The sequence below is a fragment of the Chinchilla lanigera genome, unplaced genomic scaffold, assembly GCF_000276665.1.
Source record: "Chinchilla lanigera isolate Chin_1 unplaced genomic scaffold, ChiLan1.0 scaffold00174, whole genome shotgun sequence".
NCBI classification, from domain to species: Eukaryota; Metazoa; Chordata; class Mammalia; order Rodentia; family Chinchillidae; genus Chinchilla; species Chinchilla lanigera.
Window position 1 is genome coordinate 404,995 of NW_004955575.1, and position 20,024 is coordinate 425,018.

The window sequence follows — 20,024 nt, forward strand, 5'->3', positions numbered from 1 at the left end:
GTACCGGGGACCGAACTCACGACCTTGCACTTGCCAGGCAGGTGCTTTGCCGCTGAGCTAAATCCCCAGCCCCTCAGTATGAATTTTAAAGTCATCTTGTCAGTGTCTGCAAACAAATCAGCAGGAATTCTAATTGTGATTGCATTGCCTCTGTAGATCAGTTTGGAGGGCATGGCAACCTCCTATTCATTAATGTTGAGATTTATAATCAGGATAGTTTGTGTTCCGTATAGGACTTCTGTCTCGGTGACAGAACATTGGAGTGAAGCCTGTCATAAATCTTAGGACATAATGTACAGGTTTTCAAAATTTGTAAATGAAGGCAAATGTATTTTGACATCCATCTGGGCTTATTAGTTTCTGCAAGTAACAAATGGACTCACTTTTACTACCTGCCTTTAATATTGAGGACTGAACCCAGGGCCTTTGCACTGATCCACATCCCCAACTCATGTTAGAAGTTTTTAAAATTTTGAGACAAATTCTTGCTAAGTTACTTGGTTTCCCAGGCTTGCAATCTTCTGGCCCTCACAGTGCTGGGATTACAGACATGTGCAGGAGCTGTTTTCTTAATTTCATTTTTGAATTCCTTCTTGCAAGTGCATAGAGATACAATTGATTTTTGTGTATTAGTTTTGGATCCTGCAATTTTGCTAACATCACTTCTAAGAGTTTTTCAGTGTATTCTTTAATATTTTCTATATATTTAGTATTTTTATATCATCTCTAAATAGAGATGTTTATTCCTTTCAATATCAGTTTCCTAGCTCATATGTAACAAAATAGCACAGACTGGGTATCTGAAAACCACAGAAATATATTCTCTTCCAGTTCTGGAGTCTAGAAGTCCCAAACTACATGTGACACAGTGCTGGTTCTTTCTGGAGATGGAGGGAGAAGCCTCTGGCATTGCTGGGGGTGCCTGTCGTTTCTTTCTTTAAGGCACTGTAATCCCAGCCTGTTCTCGTTGCCACTTGGGGTTCTCCCTGTGTTGCACCTGTGTGTTTTCTTTCAAGGACACCAGGTATACTGGACTAGGGTCAACACTAATCCAGTGTTGGCGCAGGAAAAAGAAATAAAGCTAAGTAAAAGGGAGATCCATAATTTTAAAATTGTATTTTAAAAACATTGCAGTTTAAGTTAGGTGTGGTGGCACATGTCTGTAATCCTAGCACTCTGAGAGGCTGAGGCAGAGAGATTCAAAGTTTGAACCCAGCCTGAGCAACTTAGTAATTTAGCAAAACTGTATTTCAGAATAAAAAAGGGCTGGGGATATAGCTTAGTGCAAAAGTGCTGGGTTCAATTCCATTATTTCCACAGTGTATGACAAATAAAAGGTGAATATTAACTGAATATTCACTGGGGGAGGCCATGATTTGGGGTTTTGTGTTTTGCTATTTTTTTTCCTTCACCCCCCCACCGCCACTTTTAGTGCATGCCATACAGGATAATGAGTTTCATTTGTTCAGGTTTGTGTATATATATATAACATGCCTTAATCATTACCCCATATTTGTTTACTAAAAGTCATTTCAGTTTAAAGCCTCCTAGTCGTCTAAAAAAAACCTTGATGCTTTTTAGACTTGTTTTCATTGGATAAAAACTGGCAACAGGTTTGACCAGGGTAAGAGGATTGTGAATGTGGAGAAGTAAGAATAATGAAATGTATATAGCATATGATTAGAGTTATATTTGCATATAAGCAAAAGGTAAGAGCAAGTGACAAAAGAAGTTACTTCTGTGCTTGTTTCTGAAATTTTATGACTAGTTATATATTAAGAAAAATGCTTTATTATTGCTAACTTAAAAAAAATGAAAAGTCCTGTAAAATGTAGTGCTTTTTGAGAAAAGGACCATGTATTTAGGGAGAATTTTTAACATGTTACTTACCTTTTCCTCTTTTAGGAAATGACCACAGGTGAACAGACCCAGGACGAAGCAGGTAACTATTTACAGGGAAACTGCTAGAACTGCTTGGTTAGCACTAGCACAGTGCTTTAGCAGTGGAACAGTTAGGACCTGAATTGGTTTGCTGGAGTGTTGGATAAAAAGATTCAGCTGTTGAATAAATGATCTCTGTGTTAAACCTGGTATATGAGACACTTTCCCATTGCTGGGACAAAATGTCTGACATGTGTGACTGGTGGGAGGAAGGATTTACCAAGGACGGGGCTTTAGTCCAGGATGGGCTGGCTCCAAGGCAGGGTCGTCACAGCAGAGGGGCCTGACAGTGGAGAGCAGAGAGCTGGAGGCGGGAGGTGGCTAGGGACAAAACACACCTTTTCTGATCCTGCTGCTCCAGCCAGGCCCACTGCCCGCCACACTGGGCTATGAGCTCATCAGGGGTGAGTCCACAAGGGGCACACACGCCGTGATCCAGTCACCTTCCAGAGGCTCTAGCTGTGAACATAGGAGCCCTTTGGGGGACATTTTAGATCAAATCATAGCACTTGATGCGAAGGTGAACTGAGTAAAATGTATAATAAGAAGCATTTTTAAAGCATTTCCTAAGTGTTTTCAGCAAGTAAAAGTCAAGAGCTGATATTTTTTAATTGGTAGTTTAACTATTGTTAAACCCTGTATCACTTTAAATGTTCTTGCTTTGGTTTGTTTGTGTTTGTGATACTGGTATGCTGCTATTGTTCTATTTTTTGTTTACTTGTTTCTCGTTTACTACTCTCTTTAAAATAAAATTTTAAAAAATTGGTAGTATAAAAGCTGAACAAAACACCACATTAGTAAGCAACTAGTGTACAGAGAGTAGTGAAACCATTGCTATGAGAAAAACCTGAGTTCAGAGTCTGTGTTTTGTTTTTTTCCAGCCACCCAGAGTCTGTTTTAAGTAAACCTGTTTTCATATTCCTTCATCTGTTTCAATGTTGCTGTGTTTCTTCACAAGGTCCCAGCGATGGGAGCACGGAAGCGGCCATAACCTTACTCACCATGGGAGACCTGGTACTGCAGTCGGGGATGAGCGCGGAGCAGGCTGATGGTAAGAGTGGAAGGCAAGCCGCCAAAGTGAGACTTAAATGTGACTGCTAAGAGATCATGTCCACGCTTTGAGTCAAAAGCCTTTTGTATTTGAAATTATCGTCACTATTGCTTTTCTAGAAGAGGTAATGTTTGTGCATGATTCACTCATTATTTTAGCCCTGTTAGATGTAGTGGCAACCATTTTGAGATAGTGAACATGGTTTATTAAGAATAATGTATATTCATGGAATAGTTGATCTAGTGAATTTTCTACCTTATCATAAACATCAATGGTTAATTGAGCTTATTGATCAGTGATCACTTTATGTGTCTCCTTAGCAAAGGAGTTGCTGCTGCTTGAAATAGTCTTCAAGTTAGATGATGAAGGCAAGGTAGTAGGGGCCACTGAATAAGTACGCTGTTCTGATAGTTTGGATAGAGCCAATAAAGATATGGCAGTCTAGATTTTTAGTATACTTGGCTGAAGTTAGAAGCTTATTGTTATCTTAACTACATTAGTTGGATAATTATGCTAATTGTATAATTGACTGGTAATAACTGACCTGCCATCTTGTCTTCGTTTTAGTTGTTAGACCTTTTTTTTGCACAGTGCTAAGGATTGAACCCAGGACCTCACTCTCACAAATGCTAGGGAGGTGCCCTGCTTACCTCAGCTGCACCCCAGCCCTCACTGTCAGACGTTTTAGCTAATGACCATGCGTCTCAGGCAGGTCTCTGATTTGTGCTGGGCAGCGGCTGCTTTCTCAATGGCCAAGTATCAGTAAAGCCCATGGTAGATCTCTAGAAGATAAAGTACAGGTTTTAAAAATTAGTAACAGAAGGCAGTCCTAGCTTGAAGTCTAGGGTTATGTAATTACTTTCTGCAAGTAACAAAGGGATTCATTTTTACTTTTTCTACTTTTGGTATGGGGAAGGGAACTCAGGGCCTTTGCCCTAATCTGCATCTCTGGCCTTTTTTATTTTGAAACAGGGTCTTGCTAAGTTGCTCAGGCTGGACTCGAGCTTGCCTCAGTTTCCCAGCGTGCTGAGATCATGAGGCGTGCACCGTTACGCCTAGCTTCATTTCTCCTTCTAATAGCACAAAGTTTCAGTCTTAAAGAATCAAGCTCACTACAGGACAGACTTAGGACATGAAATATGAGTTTACATACAGTATTTAACTTTGCAACCATAAAAAGATCAAACTTTAACTATACTGAATGTTATAGCTGTTCAGTGCTGAAGAATGAATTTTATTTGGATTTCTGTTCATGTTGCCTCAACTTTAATTTCCTGTTTTTTTCTGCCATAGGAGTATGTGTATTTTCTGATGTTCATTCAAAGGATAAAAGGCACGTTCCTTTCAGCCCAGATAGTGTCAGTCACAAAGTTGTTCCTGAGTGTCAGGAGCTCTCTTCACCTGTCATTGACACGTCCTCTGCATCTGAAGAAAACAAGGGTGTGTCCGGGGGACAGGACTGTAGAGAAGAAGCTGGCTTAAAGGGGAAGGCAGTGGAGAACACATCAACCAGGTTGGTTGGTTGGTTTGCTTGTTTTTTTGTTTATTTGTACCGGGAATTGAACTCAGGACCTCTCATTTGCCAGGAAGGCACCCTACCACTGAGCTATACCCCTAGCCCTAACCAGGTTTATTTAATTAAATTTAATTAATTAATTTTTAATCAGGTTTATTTTAGCATTCAATTAATAAATGTATTTAAGTCCCATCTGTTCAGTCTGTAGCTTTGAGTATTATGTAAATTTAAAGTAGGCAAAGCCAATTTCTTACACATTAAATTAAGGACTGGCTGATTTAGATTGTAATGGGTTTAATGGTTTGCATATTAAAAGTATACAGTAGCACCTTGGTTCGTGAACTTGATTCTTCCACAATTCTGGTTACAAACTGAGTTGGATGATAACTGAATCAAATTCAGTAGTTAGATTCAATGTTGACCTTATGGGGAAATTTGATTTCGTTCTTCGGTTCGGTTTGCGACCAGAATCATGGAGAGAACAGAGTATGTGAACCGAGGTATCACTGTATAGTGTTTCATGTGTCTCTGAAGCTTTAATAAAATAGAGTTATATAAGTGTACTGTTTCATAACTGTGGTATAGAATTTCTTTTCTAGAGGTCTAGTAAAGTTATTAGTTATTTTAACATTAAGAAATAAATACTTGGCTGGACATGATGGTGCATGCCTGTAATCCCCACATGCTGGGAAGTTGAGGCAGGAGAATCCAAAGTTTGAACCCAGCTTGGGAAATGTAGTGGTTTAGTGATCCCCTGTGTCAAAATAAAAAATAAAAGTACTAGCAATGTAGCTTAGTGCAGTGGCCCTGGGTTCAATCCCCAGTACTGAGGAAAAAACAAAAAAAACCTCTGTAGCTCAGTGACAAAGAAATGAACATTCCCAGACAAGTGTGGCCCATGAAAGGTAGCCTAAGGCTAGAAGGAATGTATCAGTGTTAGAAGGAGAGAACTCTTGCTTACTGCTAAACTTCTCTTATTTCTTCACTTCTAGGAGTATAGCTTCTGAAGTGGATAGTAACTTGCAAGTGAGAAGTACACTCACCAGGCCTGAGCCAAATCTGGAGGTGTTAGTGACCAGCAGGACTGATGCTTATCAGGAAGTTTCCACTGCATCTGAAGGAGAAGAAGTAGAAAATCAAAAAGGTAAACTTTGTTGTTCTCTTAGAAGTTACAAAATAACTTTGGCACAAGAAATTGCATTTGCGTTTCAAGGGAACATTCAGTTGTTAAAATTACTTTTAATTGCTATAGAAAATTTCAGATATATGAAAAAGTAAAATAAGCTATAAGTATTCATAAATCCAACAGTGATTTCAGTAATGGTACATTTGCTGCATTTGCCGTATTTTTAATGTGTACACGTTGTTGTGTGCATGTACTTGAACACTCAAGCATATGTGTCTTAGAGAAGTGTGTAGCAACACCTGTGGAGATGGTAGGTTGTGCCTAAAAGGCATGGAATTGCAGACTGAGCTCCCTTTCCTTGGTCCATAGCCCCCTTGTCTCATTCATTGTGACAAACTGCTATTAATGGTCTGGGTTATTTTATACTGGAGATTAAATTTAGGGCCTTTGCATTCAGTCATATCTCCAGCCCTTTTTATTTTTATTGTATATTTCTGAAAACATTTTGTATACATGTAAGCACCTAAATGAGGGTGTGTATGTACATATAACCACACATACACACATTTATATAAGCACATATGTTTATGCATGTATATTTCCTTTAGAAAGAACAGATGTATACATATACTGTAGTGTACATATGGTTCAGTATCAGTTTCATAATTGCACACCCTGGTGACCATAGTTCATGGTGACATATTGTCCAGTATTCTTAAAATGTAAAAAGAAGAGGTATTATGTGCTCTTACCTCAAATATACTAACTCTTGAGTTAACACATTGGTTAATTTAACTAGATATAACCATTCCACGGTGTCTATACAGTCATACTTTGGTACTGCTTTGAAACTCACGGAATTGGTGCATTTTGATGTGATGTTCTGCCCTGGCACTTAGCACTTGTTTGGTACTTGTTGCACAAGCAGGAACCTTGCCTCGTACCCTGGCCAACACAACTTGTTGAGTATTTGTTGTTTTTGATGCTGATCACTTCTTCCAGAACCAATTAATAAGAAGTGCATAGCTGGGTGTGGTGGCTTGTACCTGTAATTCTAGCATTTGAGAGGCTGAGGCAGGAGGATGGCTAGGAGTTTGAGGCCAGCCTGGGCTCCATAGTGAGTTCACAACCAGACTCCATCTCAAAAAATCAAAAGAAAAAAGAAGTGCCTAAGTACTACTCTACATTTCAAAACATGTTGTACACAATGAAAATACGTGTTTTGTGTTAGCCAGGCATAATGCACACGTGTAATCCCGAGGGAGGCCGAGGCCAGAGGATTTCAACTTTGAGCCCAGTCTGGGCAACTTAATGACTTGGCAAGATCCTCGCAGAATAAAAAATAAAAAAGGGATGAAGATGTAGCTCAGTGCAAAGGCCCTGGGTTCAGTATCCAATACCACACACATACACCCCCCCACACCCCACACAGAATGTTTATGTATACATTCTTCTGTGGCATATGTTTTCATTTCTCCAGAACGCAGGTTGAGTTGCTGGCTCATATGGTAGTTTCTTTTTAACCTTCTTTTGTGGGAGTGCTTGCGTTCAACCTAGGGCCTCAGTTAGACTACCTGCTCTGCCTGCCACAGAGTTAACATTGTTTAACCTGTTGAGGAGCTATCAAACAGTTTTAAATCTGTACAATTTTTTTGTTTTTATATATCAGTTAAACAGAATATATTATAAAGAAGTGTTAGGCAGGAGGATCACAAGGTCAGGTCTTATCTGGAAACCTAGCAAGACCCTGCCGCAAGGAGGGGGAGGAGAGAAGAAAGGAGAAAAGGAGAGAAAGGGGAGAGGCAGGGTCGCCAGTGGTAAGTGCCCGGGTCCGGTGCTCCAGTACCACAAGTTGAAAAAAGGAATACTGGTGCTGTTTTATGTTTTCACTAGCAGGCTGAGTTTCAGTTTCTCTGTATCTTTCCAGACACTTCTTTTTTGGTCCTTTTGATTGGAGGTATCTTGGTGTAAAAATGAATTTCATTGTGGTAGAACTTTTTGTTTTATTGTTTGTATCTGTGGTACCGCAGATCAAACCCAAGAGTGCCTTACCATTGAGCTACATCCCAGGCACCTGCCTTCTTTTTGTTTGCTTTTTTATTTTGAGACAGGATCTCACTAAATTGCCCAGGCTGGCCTCCAACTTCTGATCTTACTGCTTCAGCCTCCCAAGTAGCGGGGATTATAGATGTGTACCCTTGTGCCCAGGTCCTTGTGGTTTTGATTTGTATTCTCCTAAGGGTTAATAGCATTGTATATCTTGTCATGTGCTCATTTGTGTATCTTTAGAAAAATATCTCTTGAAACCCATTCTTTTTTGTTTTAATTGGTTTGTACTTTTGTTATTGGGATTAATATTTTACAGTTAGGGATATAGGTCAAGATCCCGGGTTTAGTCCTCTGCGCCAGAATAGACCAAATTTTAATACTTTAGTACCTTCATCAGCTTTTGTTTTGTTTTGTTTATGGTCTTTTTGAGATAATGTCTTGCTATGCAGTTCAGGCTGGCCTTGAATTCACTTTGTAGCCTAGCCTGGCCTCCAACTTGTGGTGATCCTCCTGCCTCAGCCTCCCAAGTGCTAGGATGACAGGACTGTGGCACCACACCCAGCCGTTCATGTTTTTTGTTTGTTTGTTTTTGTTTTTATCTTGCCATGTTGGGCATTGAACCCAGGGGCTTGATCCTGCAAAGCATGTGCTCTACCAGGCATCACATCTCAAACCTGCACCTTCCCTTCAGTGCTTGCTGTCATTCATTTTTGATGGCCTTGCTGTATAGTGACATAATGTTCTTAGTCCCATGGTGATAGTACGGGCAGGGAACACGCAGACAGCATGCTATCAGGATGAATGGGGCCCATCTTAGATTAGCGTAGTGAGCATCATCTTTCCTGGTTTGCCTGTCCTGGTTTCTAGGATTCACTTTCAGCCAGCAGTGCCTGTGGTATGTGTACACATGCGGTATGTTGATTATTATGCTGCATTAAGCAGCATCTGGAAGCTCTTAGTCTACAGGTTCGACTTCTTTACAGAAATCTTTTTCCTTTCCCTTTGTGATATTATTATTTGCTTCACAGTTCCTTTCCTAAAACTTTTGTGTACTCACCTCTAACTGTCTTGTGGATGTGAATTTTTAATCCTACTGCTGTTACCACAAAGTAGGGATACAGTTGCTGTAGCAGCCAGAACTGGAATATGTTGCATGCATCATCTGTTTCAGTGTTGACACACTTCAGTGTCAAGAGGCGCCCTTCTGCCATGTGAATACGCTGGATTTTGGATTTAGGGAAGTTTGGAGGAGTCACTGCATTGTTGTCTGTTGTAAGGGAGGATATGTTTCTAATACGGAGATTTTAGTGGTATTATTTTGAACTACATCTTAAGTATGTTTTTTATTTAAGAAACTGAGGACAGTGCTTCCATAGCAGCAGAAGTGGAAGATAAAAACTCTGGGCCAGTCACAACAGCAGAGAGTCAGGAGCAGAACCAGTTGGCATGTGTGCAGGATATCAGAGGGACCAGTATTTCACAAGAAGCAAACCCAAGCAAAAGGTAAAAGAGGGAAGAAAGATTCTGGTACTCAGTTGTAGCTGTAGGCTTTGGCTATAAGAATTTGATTGAGAAAAAGAGTTTTACTGAATTGAATATATTTACAAGCTCAAAACCATTAACTTAGGTGATCTCTGATGCACCTAGCTCTAAAAGTATTCCACAGTTGTTAGCCTGATTTCACATAACATCCTAATACTCATACTCTCTTTTAGAAGTGAGGATCAAGAAGAGAGCTCTCAAGAGGTTCAGACGTTGCCAGTTGCTCCCGTTGTCTCCTCTGAGGCAGGGCCCCCCCCACTTGTTTCCAGTGGGGATCTCGGTGAGAATTCTGTTGAAGAGCCCCTGATAGAGGACACTAAAGGATACAGCAGGCCCACACTTCGTGCGCCAGAGGTAAAAGAAAGTAGACTGACACACGGGTAGCAGATGTGTCTTCCCATTAAAACAAAAAATGAAGGTATAATTTTCATATGCTAAGCTTTCCCCCCGTCGTGTGTGTGTGTGTGTGTGTGTGTGTGTGTGTGTGTGTGTGTGTGCCACACACACATTCATTTTATTTTACTTTTATTTTTTTGGTGCTGGGGATCTAACCCAGAGCTTTGTGCATATTAGGCAAGCTACACCAGCAATGCCCCAGACATCACCCTCTGAGTGTATAGTTCTGTAAGTTTTACAGGTATAGTCTTGTAACCAGTACCTGAAATGTTCATCAGTGCCCTTTGATACTTGCCTTTCTCTCTCACACCAGCTCCTAACAGTCACTGATCCATTCCCTTACAGCTTTACCTTTTTCAAGATTGTATTGCAGTTGAATTTTAATTAAGTGTGTCTTTAGTCCCTGGAACACAGACATAAAGAAGCTGTTAGCTTTATTGTAAAAGCTTTCAAAAACGAATTTTTGTCTATCAGATTTTATTGGCACATTTTAGATGTACGTAATGATCGCACTCATCATGGAGAGTCTGTACCTGTGCTTGATACAAGTGGTTTTGTCTCCCATTCCTCTGTTCTCCTTTTTATCCCTCCTCCCCTTCCCACTTACAAAAGCTTTGTTTCCATGTTTTCCTTCTTTTCTCTCTCTTTTTTTTTAGTTTTCCGTTTTTTCCTTTCCTCTTCCTCCCTTCTTCCTCTCCCCATTTAAACATTTTCTTCCTATTTCACAATACTATTATACGTTTTGGTCCTTATTTATACTTTTGGTTTTTCAACACCAGAGAAACACTGCGGTATTTGCATCTGTGTGTCTGATTTATTTCACTTAAGAGTATGGACTCAAGGTGCATCCATTTTCCTACAAATGTCTCAAGCGTATCCTTCTTTATGGCAGAGTAGTATTCCATTGCATTAAAAAACCACATCTTCTTCATCCATTCACCAGTTGATGGGCATTTTGGTTGTTTCCAAGATTTGGCTGTTGCATTCTGTGCTGCTATAAACATGGGTGAGCGTATATCACTGTGGTATGATCTTTTAATTCTTTTGGGAAGATGCCCAGGGTTTTTTTGTTGTTGTTTTGCTTTTGGAGACAGGGTCTCACCATACAGTTCAGGCTGACCTTGAACTCACTAGTCCAGGCTGGCCTCAAATTTGGGTGATCCTCCTGCCTCAGCCTCCTAAGTGCTGAGATTATAGGTGTGTGCTGAGAGTATAGGTGTGTACACTTGGCTGTAAGGAATTGTTTTATACACAGAAAATTTGTTTTGTATGCAGAGTGGGTATTTTTTAAGATGTTACTACTCCATGCCTGGCATTTCTAAGCAGTGGGATATAAATCTGTGGAGACAGATGAGTAAATGAATTCTTAAACTCAGTTTGATAGGTGATACAATAGAGATTTGCAAAAACTCTGTAGGAGTTGCTTCCACGCAGATTAATTAATCTCTGGGAAAAGGGCCCAGGCATTAATATTTTCTTTGAAAAGTTCCCTGGGCACATGCAGCAGTAGGGTAGAGGAGTGCCACGCTAGGAGCCGAGCACCAGGAGGGAAACAGTGAAGTTGGCGAGAGCTCAGCTGTGGCTTGTGGTCCCAAGAAACATCTGAAGTGAGTGATGCCTCCAGAGGACTGGGTGCTGGATGAATTGACCGGTCTGTTTACTCCTCATACATCTACCGGTCCCACAGATTGGGAGAGTGTCCGTCTCTTACCATCTCCCTAAGGAACAGACTTGATTATCCGTGCCAGCGGGAAAAGTCAAGAAGATTTGCATGCAGTGCTTCATTCAGATCAGTGGAAAAGTCTGAACTGGTATAACCTACCCTCCTGACTGTATTGATATCACCAGTGTTGACAGGACAGGAGAGCACTCCCATCTGATCTACAACTGGGAAGGGTCACTTCGCTGTTCACCCTGTTAGACCTGAGGAAGCTAAGTACAAGTTGTATAAAGTGACAAAGATCTTTGTGGGTACCAGAGCTACCCCTCATCTTGGGACCCATGATGCTGTCACCATTTGCTGCCATGATCCCCTTATCTAGGCGAGTATTGCCATCTGGAGTGACTTGGCATCTGGCAGGATCACCGATCCCATCAGGTTCGACACTGGTAACCTGTGCGTGGTGACTGGTGGTACTAACTTGGGGAGGATTGGTGTGCTCACCAATAGGGAGAAACATCCTGGCTCTTTTGATGTGATTCACATGAAAGATAGCAGCAACGGCAACAGCTTTGCTACCTGGCTCTCCAGCATTTTCTTTGCTGGCAAAAGCAGTAAGCCATGGATTTCTCTTCTGCAGGAAAAGGACTCCATCTCACTATTTCTGCGGAGAGAGACAAAGGGTGGCGGCCAGACAGAGCAGTGGGTGGGCTGTTGGTGACATATTGGAGAGGACTCTGTGCTTAATTAAAGATACAGAGCGTGGTTTAAAAAAAATGTTCCCTGGGTGAGAGCATCCTTTAAAAAACAAGTATACATGAGTGGATTAAAGGGAAACAAATATGCAAACGCAGGTGTGAAGCAGCACAGCATGTTAGGGATTGTGTACTGTTACGAGTGGAATACAAAGGAGGAAAAGGGTTAGAGATGAAGTTAGGAACGTGGCCTGCAAACCGGGTCAAACCTATAACCCCAGCACTTAGGGTGGCTGGTGTCGGAGGATGGAAGGTTCAAATCTTGCCTGGACAACTTAGTGAGACCGTGTCTCAAAGCTAGAAAAGAAGAGGGAATGGGGATAGGGATGTGGAGTGCTCCTGGGGTCAGTCCTCAGTACCACAAAAATAAACCCCGAACCACAGAAGATAAAAAAGGAAAGGCAGCTTCCAGATAGGTAATACAGGGATTTTTAATACTTGCTAAGGAGTTTGATTGTGTCCAAAGTTATGAGGGCCCTGCCCCCAGTGTTTTAAATTTTGAAATAATTTCAAACAGAAACACTGAAAAGTGACAAGAATCTTAGGAAGAACTCTTCCTTATTTTTTCCTTAGCTTTATTAAATGTTAACACTTAGTTTCATGGTTTTCTGCCTTGCCCTCCATCTCGATGGATGGATGGATGGATGGGTGGATAAATAGATGGATGGGGTGGGTGGATGGGTGGATGGACGGATGGATGGATAGGTGGTAGATGGATGATGGGTGGATGGATGGATGAATGGGTAGATGGATGGGTGGGGGAGGTGGATGGAGATGGATTCTTTGAAAGACTGAACCATTTGAAAACTGCACACATGAGCCTTCACTCCTAAATATTCCATCTTGTTAATAAGAACAGGATTGTTCTTTTACCGAGAAGTAGTAGGCTTTTCTCACCCTAAGTAGTACCATAGCATTTAGCATTTGTTCACTAATATTATTTAATATACAGTTTCCATTCAGGTTTCCTCAGCTGTTCCACTCATGACCATTATATCCTAATTTTTAAAAAAACTTGGGACCCAATGGGAGGTATCACCTTGCATTTAGTTGTCATTTCTTTTTACTCTCCTTTAATCTAGATACGTTATTTTTTCTCTTGTAAACTTGGCATTTTAGACAAGTGTAGGCTGCTCCACAATGTGGATTGTTTTTTGTTTTTTTTTTTTTAATTGGCTCCTCCTTACTGCCTTTAGTTTTTGGACAAGATTACTACGTAGGTGATGTGTTTTCCCCCTACTAACATGTCATGAGACACACAGTGTCAGTTGGTTCCATCATTGCTGTTGTTGACTTAGCATTTGGGTAGAATAGTGCCTGCCAGATCTCTCCATTACAAGGGTACCTTTTCTACTTTGTGTTAGTAAATTGTCCACTGAGTCCCAGCAAGCATTACCTACTAGTTTTGGTATCCATTGATGAGTCTTCCCTGGAGCTGTCATCTACATTGTTGGTTACAAAATGAAAGTTAACATTATAAGCATTAGAGAGTTGCCATCAGGATTGCTTTGTGGGAAAATGTGTTAATAGGTTTCATTTATTTTATTGTGTTATTAGGGATTGAATTTAGGGCCTTCATACTGAGCTACATCCCTAATGTCCCCTCCTCCACTTTTTTTTTTGAGATAGAGTCTTGCTAAGTTGATAAACTTCCCATGCCTCAGGTCCCCAGAGTGCTGGAATTAGGCTTGCACCACCATGCCTGGCTGCTACTTTTATGAAGACAGACTGGTGGAAACCACAGTGGAGGAAAGGAGAGAAGTTTGCCCCGTTGAGATGTCATCTGCTTACAGCACAGGGCTGATGTGGTGGGAGTAGAGAGAATATTGGAGGATTTAGATTGGTCTTACTTCAAAAACCATCTCACCATGCACAGTGGTGCACTCCCAGGTACTTGGAAGGCTGAAGCAGGAAGTTAGAGCCCAGCTTGGGCAAGTTAGTGAGACCCTGTCTCAAAATAAAATTTTAAAGGGCCAAAGTTACTGACAACTGAAATCTTCAAACACTTGAGAAATTTAAATGTTTAAGATGAACTGTTGAGTTTTGAGTCTGTACTGTGTAAGATTGTCAGGAAGCTTCAAATCTAAGGTTTGTCAAACTTCATCCTTCCATTTTACATTTTTATGCAGTGTACACCAGCTGGTGTTCTGGAAGTGCAGCAGGAGAATTTAACCAACACTCAAGACCTAACAGGTACAACCATCTGACTCAGCAAAGTCTCATAGAATCTAATGATACGATTTTTACATTTAACTGGAAAAATAAAACAGTTTTTTAAAAGTATGGTGCCCTTAAAAACAAACTTGAAGTATTTTGTTTATCAGTTTTGTTTTTCAGAATAAGTCTTCCCCATAGTATATTGTCTTTATTTACCCTTTATCAGATTATGTTTGGGGGGATTGGGTGTAATTTAAGTTTTTTAGTCTTGATGATAAAGTGTCAGAGAGACTTTATTTTTAGAAGTGAAATAATGATTTTATTTTATAGTTGAGTGTTTCATTACTAAATTTCAAATTTGCAGCGAATCTGTTTGCAAATGTGCATCAGGATGGAGAGGATGAGCAAGCGTTCATTCTGACCCTGGTGGAGATCCCAGCCGGTGCCGCGGAAGAGTTCCCTGATGCTGCCGCACAGTTAGCGCCGAACCCCATGCTGCCTGCGCCCATCCTGGTCAAATCTGGCAATCCTGAAGAGAGGGGTGACACTAGGTAATGAGTGGGAACTTGTTTTTGCTAAGGAAAAGGACGCTTTATGAATCGAACTGTACTCATTGGATAAGCCATTCACTGACATTATTTGTTATTAAAGAGATTTTATTTAGTAATTTTTGCAGAGTGGGAGAAGAATTGTAATGTGGTTCATTTTATATCTGATAAAGATGCCATTTAAATGTAGAATGTGATACTTTTGTATGGGACTTGTTTGATGTTTTATTTTGAAGACTGTAATTTAGCAATCTGGATCATAAAATGACACCCGTTACAAGTGTGGTTACATACACCTTGGTTGGCAAAAATAATAATAGAACTAACATTTCTGTTTATTTCTTTATTTATTTTTTGGTCTTTTTGAGACAAAGTTTCACTATGCAGTTCAGTCAGGCTCACTTTGTAATCCAGGTTGGCCTCGAACTCGGTGATCCTCCTTCCTCAGCCTCCTGAGTGCTGGGATTACACTATTGATTCTTGAAGCACTTATTTTAGTTCTTTATTGTGGAAGTGTTAAGTTGTATTTTAACTTTCATTGGCTAAAAACAATTGTCTATCAAGGAGTAGCATTAGAAACTGAATTTTTTTTTGAGGCAGGATTTTGTTGTGTAGCCCAGGGTGGCCTTGAACTCCCAGCAGTCCTCCTACCTTAGCCACTTGAGTGATGGCATTACAGGCTTGCACCACCACACCTGGCCTTATTTTTGGTTTTTCTCCGGTACCGGGAACCGAACTCACGACCTTGTGCTTGCCAGGTAGGCGCTTTGCCGCTGAGCTAAATCCCCAGACCCTGGCCTTTTTTTTTATTAGAAAGGGACAACGTTAGATTAAAAGTTTAACTTTACAGCAAGCAAATAGTACTTATATACTTCAGATTTAATTTAGTATTTTGCATATTAAGTTGTATTTTTGCACTAGGCATGGTGCAAAAGGATTACATGCCTGTAATCCCAGCACCCAGGAGGCTGAGGCAGGGGGATCATTGCACGTTTGAGGCCAGCCTGGGCTACAAAGTGAGTTCAAGACCAGCCTGAATTGCATAGCGAGACCCTGTCTCAAAAAGACCAAAAAAAAAAAAAAGGTTTTTTTTTTTTTGGGTGGTCTTTTTTTTTGGAGGCAGGGTCTCACTGTATAACCCAGGCTGGCCTCAAATTCAGAGTATCCTCCTGCCTTAGCCCCCCGAGTGCTGGTATTGTAGGTGTGTGCCGCCATGCCTGGCTGCAAATGAAGTTGTAAATGTAACTTGAAACTTGTGTTTTTCTAGTCATTGCCTTAAATTTGTTAGTTTGGAATTTTTCGAATGCATTATTTTCATTAGCCTTTAACCTCATTGTAGAGCTTCTGGTTCACTGGTGTTCTGTGTATTCCTTCTCTGCAGTATGACCTTACCAATAACTTCATTTGGTGAAGATGCTGTGTGTTTATCTAATTCTGAACGAGATGATTCTGAAAAGCCTCCTGCTAATTTGGATCTTACATCGAGGAAGAGATCACACTGCAGGCTTGGTGAAAGCGACCAAGCTCCTCCTGCCAAAAAAAGTTCACTTGCTGTAGGAAATGATCTGCTGCAGTGCTCCTCTGAGGTGAGAATCACCACACAGTGAGGCGGCTGTGCTGCAGCAGTCTGTTTCTCCCTTCATTCTTTTTTTTTTTTTTTTTTTTCTCCAGTACTGAGAATCGAACTCACGACCTGGCACTTGCCAGGCAGGCGCTGTGCCGCTGAGCTAAATTCCCAGCCCTGTTTCTTTAAAACTTTATGTAGATAAAGGTAGTCCTGGCACTTTTCATCATAAGTAATACAGGGAAGGCCAGTGGGGTTGTCACTTGCAACCATCTCCATGCAAAAATTGGTGGATGTTGATCAGGGAACCTGTTCAGCTCTGTGATGCTAAAAGCACCATGTTGATCTGGGTGAATTACCTTGTGTAGGTCTTTTAAAAAATTCTTTTGGGTTTGTTTAGAATTATACTAATTTGACAGATTGATTGAGGGAACATTGACACTGTAATTATAATATGACACAGTACATCTTTCCATTTGGTTTCTTTGTGTCTTTCAACTTTATTTTTAGCTCTACTTTTATTTCTCATTAGGTTGTCCTTAAGAATTTTACCTTTTTTGTTGCTCTTACCATTGAGCTCTTTTCTGTCAAGAGCGCTTTTTGAATATCTTCATTGTGTTCAGTAATTTTTCATTTGGTTCTCTGGGGGTTTATAGATAAACAGCTGTGTAATCAGCAAATACACTTTTGACAATTCTGCTTGTTCTAGCTCTAATTTCTTTTTCTTTTTTAATCATATTGGCTAACATAACTGCAAAACAATGTTAAAATATGGTACTAATGTTAGATATCCTTTTATTCCCAACCTTAATGGAGATACTTACAGTGTTTATTAATTGGGATACTGGCTTTCAGGTTTTGATAGTTACATTTTGTGTTATTAAGAAAATGTTTTCTACTTGGAAGGGTGAGGCAGGAGACTTCTGGAACCCATAAATTTGCCATTGTTGGCAATATAGCTGAGACTCTGTTTCAAGAAAAAAGTAATTTTTTTTTTTTGGTTCTGGTAATTGAACTCAGGACTTTGTGCTTACCAGGCAGGTGCTGTGCTTCTCAGCTATATCCCTGGCCCCTTAAGAAAAAAGTAAAAGAAAGACGAACACTAGGCAAGGTGACACACCTGTAATCCCAGCACTGGGGTGGCTGAAGCAGGAGGATTGCCTAGGCTATGTAGTGAGTTCAAAGCCAACCTGAACTACATAGCCAGACCATGTGTCACACACAAAAAAAGCTGGGTGTGGGAGCACAGGCCTGTAATCTTGCCATATGGGAACCTGAGGCTGGAGGATCGCTGCAAGTTGAGTTCGAGGCCAGTGTAGGCTTCCTAGTGATTTCAAGACCAGCCTTAACTACTTGGTGAAACTCAAAAAAGAAAGAAGAAAGAAAAAAAAGTTTTACTTTGTTCATATTAACTTTTTAAAAGAATGACTACTAATGCAAATAGATAAGATTATTTTCCATATATCTATTGAATTACTTTCCTAATGATAAATTATTTTTGCATCCCTGAACCAAAGTAATTGATCATGAGTAATTATTAGTCTATTGATTTGCTGCTTGTAACTTTTTATTTGAAGTGCTCTGGTGTAGCTTAGTGGTAGATCCCTGCTTAGCATGTTCAAGGTCCTGGGTTTGTGCCCCAGTACCACAGAGAAAAAATTGTAATATTTTATTTGCTATTTCTTCATTGATGTTGAGTGAGACTGGTTAGTTGGTATGAATATGATTGAGATAAAAGGCATTTGGCAGCTTTAGCTCTCCTCCTGGGCTCTGGAGCAGGGTAAAAACAACAGTATCTTTTCCCTCAGTGTTTGGGAGAATTTCTGTAAGACATGTCTGACTCCAGAGCCTTCTGGGAGATAACATGTTTCTTTACTGAAAAGAAAGAAGGGAGGGAAGGAACTTTAATTTGACAATGGATTTCTAAGTATTTTGTAAATTTTCTTAAAACAGGTGTGTTCAAAGGAATTAAAAGTTTTTGACGAATCAGGTGAGTGAAATAAATTTTAACATGATCGCATTTTGCAAAGTACTCCTGGTTATTAGCCTGGTCAGTTTAGCGACCTAGCGAGATCCTGTCTCATAACATAAAGGGCTAGTGATGTAGCTCAGTGCAAAGTTCAGTCTCCTTACTGCCCTCACCCCCCAACTGATGGTGGCATCTTTATAGAATTAGAAGTATACAATGGAAGGGTTTGATGGTTTTGGCTGATTGTTACTTTTGTTTTGTGGTGCAGAGGATCAAATCCAGGACCTCATGGATATTGGACAAATATTCCACCTTAGAGCTACACCCCTACCCTCCAGTTTTGGTTCTTTAAATACAGACTTAATCTCAAGTGCTTCAATTTTACCATGAAACTGTAATGTGGTTATAATTTTCAGCCTTTAGAAATGTCCTAATATTCTCCCATCCATCTCCTCTTCTGTGAAAGCATTAGACAAGTCACAGCACACTGAAATGTTAGTAATATGTTGTATGCTATTGATAATCAGACGATTTTAAAGAAGTGTGTGTGTGTGTGTGTGTGTGTGTGTGTGTGTGTGTGTTTGCGGCAGGTATACTTGTCAACTTCATTCCACTGTCATGGAGCTAAAACATTCTCACTGGGAACAAGGCTTTAGAAACAGGTGTTTCCTAAGGGAAAATAGATTTTTCTTTGGGGGCTGGTTCTTTTTGAGACAAGGTCTTGCTGTACAGTTCAGGCCAACCTTGAGCTCACTTTGTAGCCCAGGCTGGTCTCAAACTCACAATAATCCTAACAATCCTTGTGCCTGAGTCTCCTGAGTTTTGGGATTATAAGTGTGTGCTACCACGCCTGGCTCTGGATTTTTTTAGTTAGCAAATCTTTCTCATTATTTTTGTTAGTCAGCTTTCGTGTTGCTGGGACAAAATACCTGACACCCATAACTGAAGGAGGAGAGGGTTAACTTGGCACTTCTCGGGGACTTGAGGTCAGTTGGCTTCCAGACAGAAATGTTATGGTAGAGAGCGTGGAGGAAGAAAACTGCCTGCTTCACGGCAGCCAGGAAGCACAGAGAAGGGAGGAGCTGAGGGGAGGTGCACCCTGCAAAGGCACACACTTGGGGCACTGCGCTGCCTAGTGGGCCCTGCCTCCCTCAGCACATGTAGCTGTGAGCGCATTGGTGGTTCACTTCACTGGTGAGCTCAGCGCCACTGGGGCCTACTCACCTCCCAAAGCCCCACCTGTGAACACATGACACTTTGGGGGACATTCTCGATCTAAACCAAAACTGTGTTACCCTAATTAATTGCAACTTCAGCTTTTGTGCTTGGTTTAGAGAAGAAAACCCTTAGCTAACCTTAAGTACATTAGCTAGTGGACTGTGGGCTTTTCTGTCAGCCTTTGATACCTAAGAGTTACCACTGCTATTGGGCCGGATTAGCTTCTGTATTTTAAGAACCCTTGGAGTTTTAGGAAAGGATCACCTCTTCATTTTGATAGTTTAAGAGATATTTATGGAAAAAGATTTTCTAGGTCAAAATGGGGAAAGATTATTTTGTATAGTGATATGACTTTTGCAGAAGCTATTATTACCATGGCTTTTATTAATTAGCAATATTCCTTTCTTCTTTTTATTTCTATTGCTTCTTCTCTGCCTCCCACTTACCTGCCTCTTCTTTTCCACCAATGATCTACATTCCACATACCTTAGAATAGTCATAGTAGTCCCTGTTAACTCTCGAATTATAATTT

At 40.6% G+C, this 20,024-nt stretch overlaps 1 protein-coding gene and 1 pseudogene across 5 annotated transcripts in view; both read left to right on the plus strand.

Moving 5' to 3' along the window:
* The window catches only part of Bdp1 (B double prime 1, subunit of RNA polymerase III transcription initiation factor IIIB), a 99,587-nt gene that overhangs the window by 74,312 nt on the left and 5,251 nt on the right, over positions 1 to 20,024 (plus strand). For 4 of the 5 annotated variants that reach the window (XM_005413925.2, XM_005413926.2, XM_005413927.2 and 1 more), the window contains exons 27-36: positions 1,906 to 1,942; positions 2,900 to 2,992; positions 4,286 to 4,505; positions 5,501 to 5,652; positions 9,036 to 9,186; positions 9,399 to 9,579; positions 14,166 to 14,229; positions 14,558 to 14,744; positions 16,123 to 16,327; positions 18,259 to 18,295. In XM_005413925.2, the coding sequence (XP_005413982.1) occupies positions 1,906 to 1,942; positions 2,900 to 2,992; positions 4,286 to 4,505; positions 5,501 to 5,652; positions 9,036 to 9,186; positions 9,399 to 9,579; positions 14,166 to 14,229; positions 14,558 to 14,744; positions 16,123 to 16,327; positions 18,259 to 18,295 (1,327 nt within the window). Of the gene's footprint in view, positions 1 to 1,905; positions 1,943 to 2,899; positions 2,993 to 4,285; positions 4,506 to 5,500; positions 5,653 to 9,035; positions 9,187 to 9,398; positions 9,580 to 14,165; positions 14,230 to 14,557; positions 14,745 to 16,122; positions 16,328 to 18,258; positions 18,296 to 20,024 lie in introns of those variants that run through there. The other variant, XM_005413930.2, reaches the window with a different exon arrangement.
* On the plus strand, positions 10,125 to 12,711 carry LOC102005858 (annotated as a pseudogene).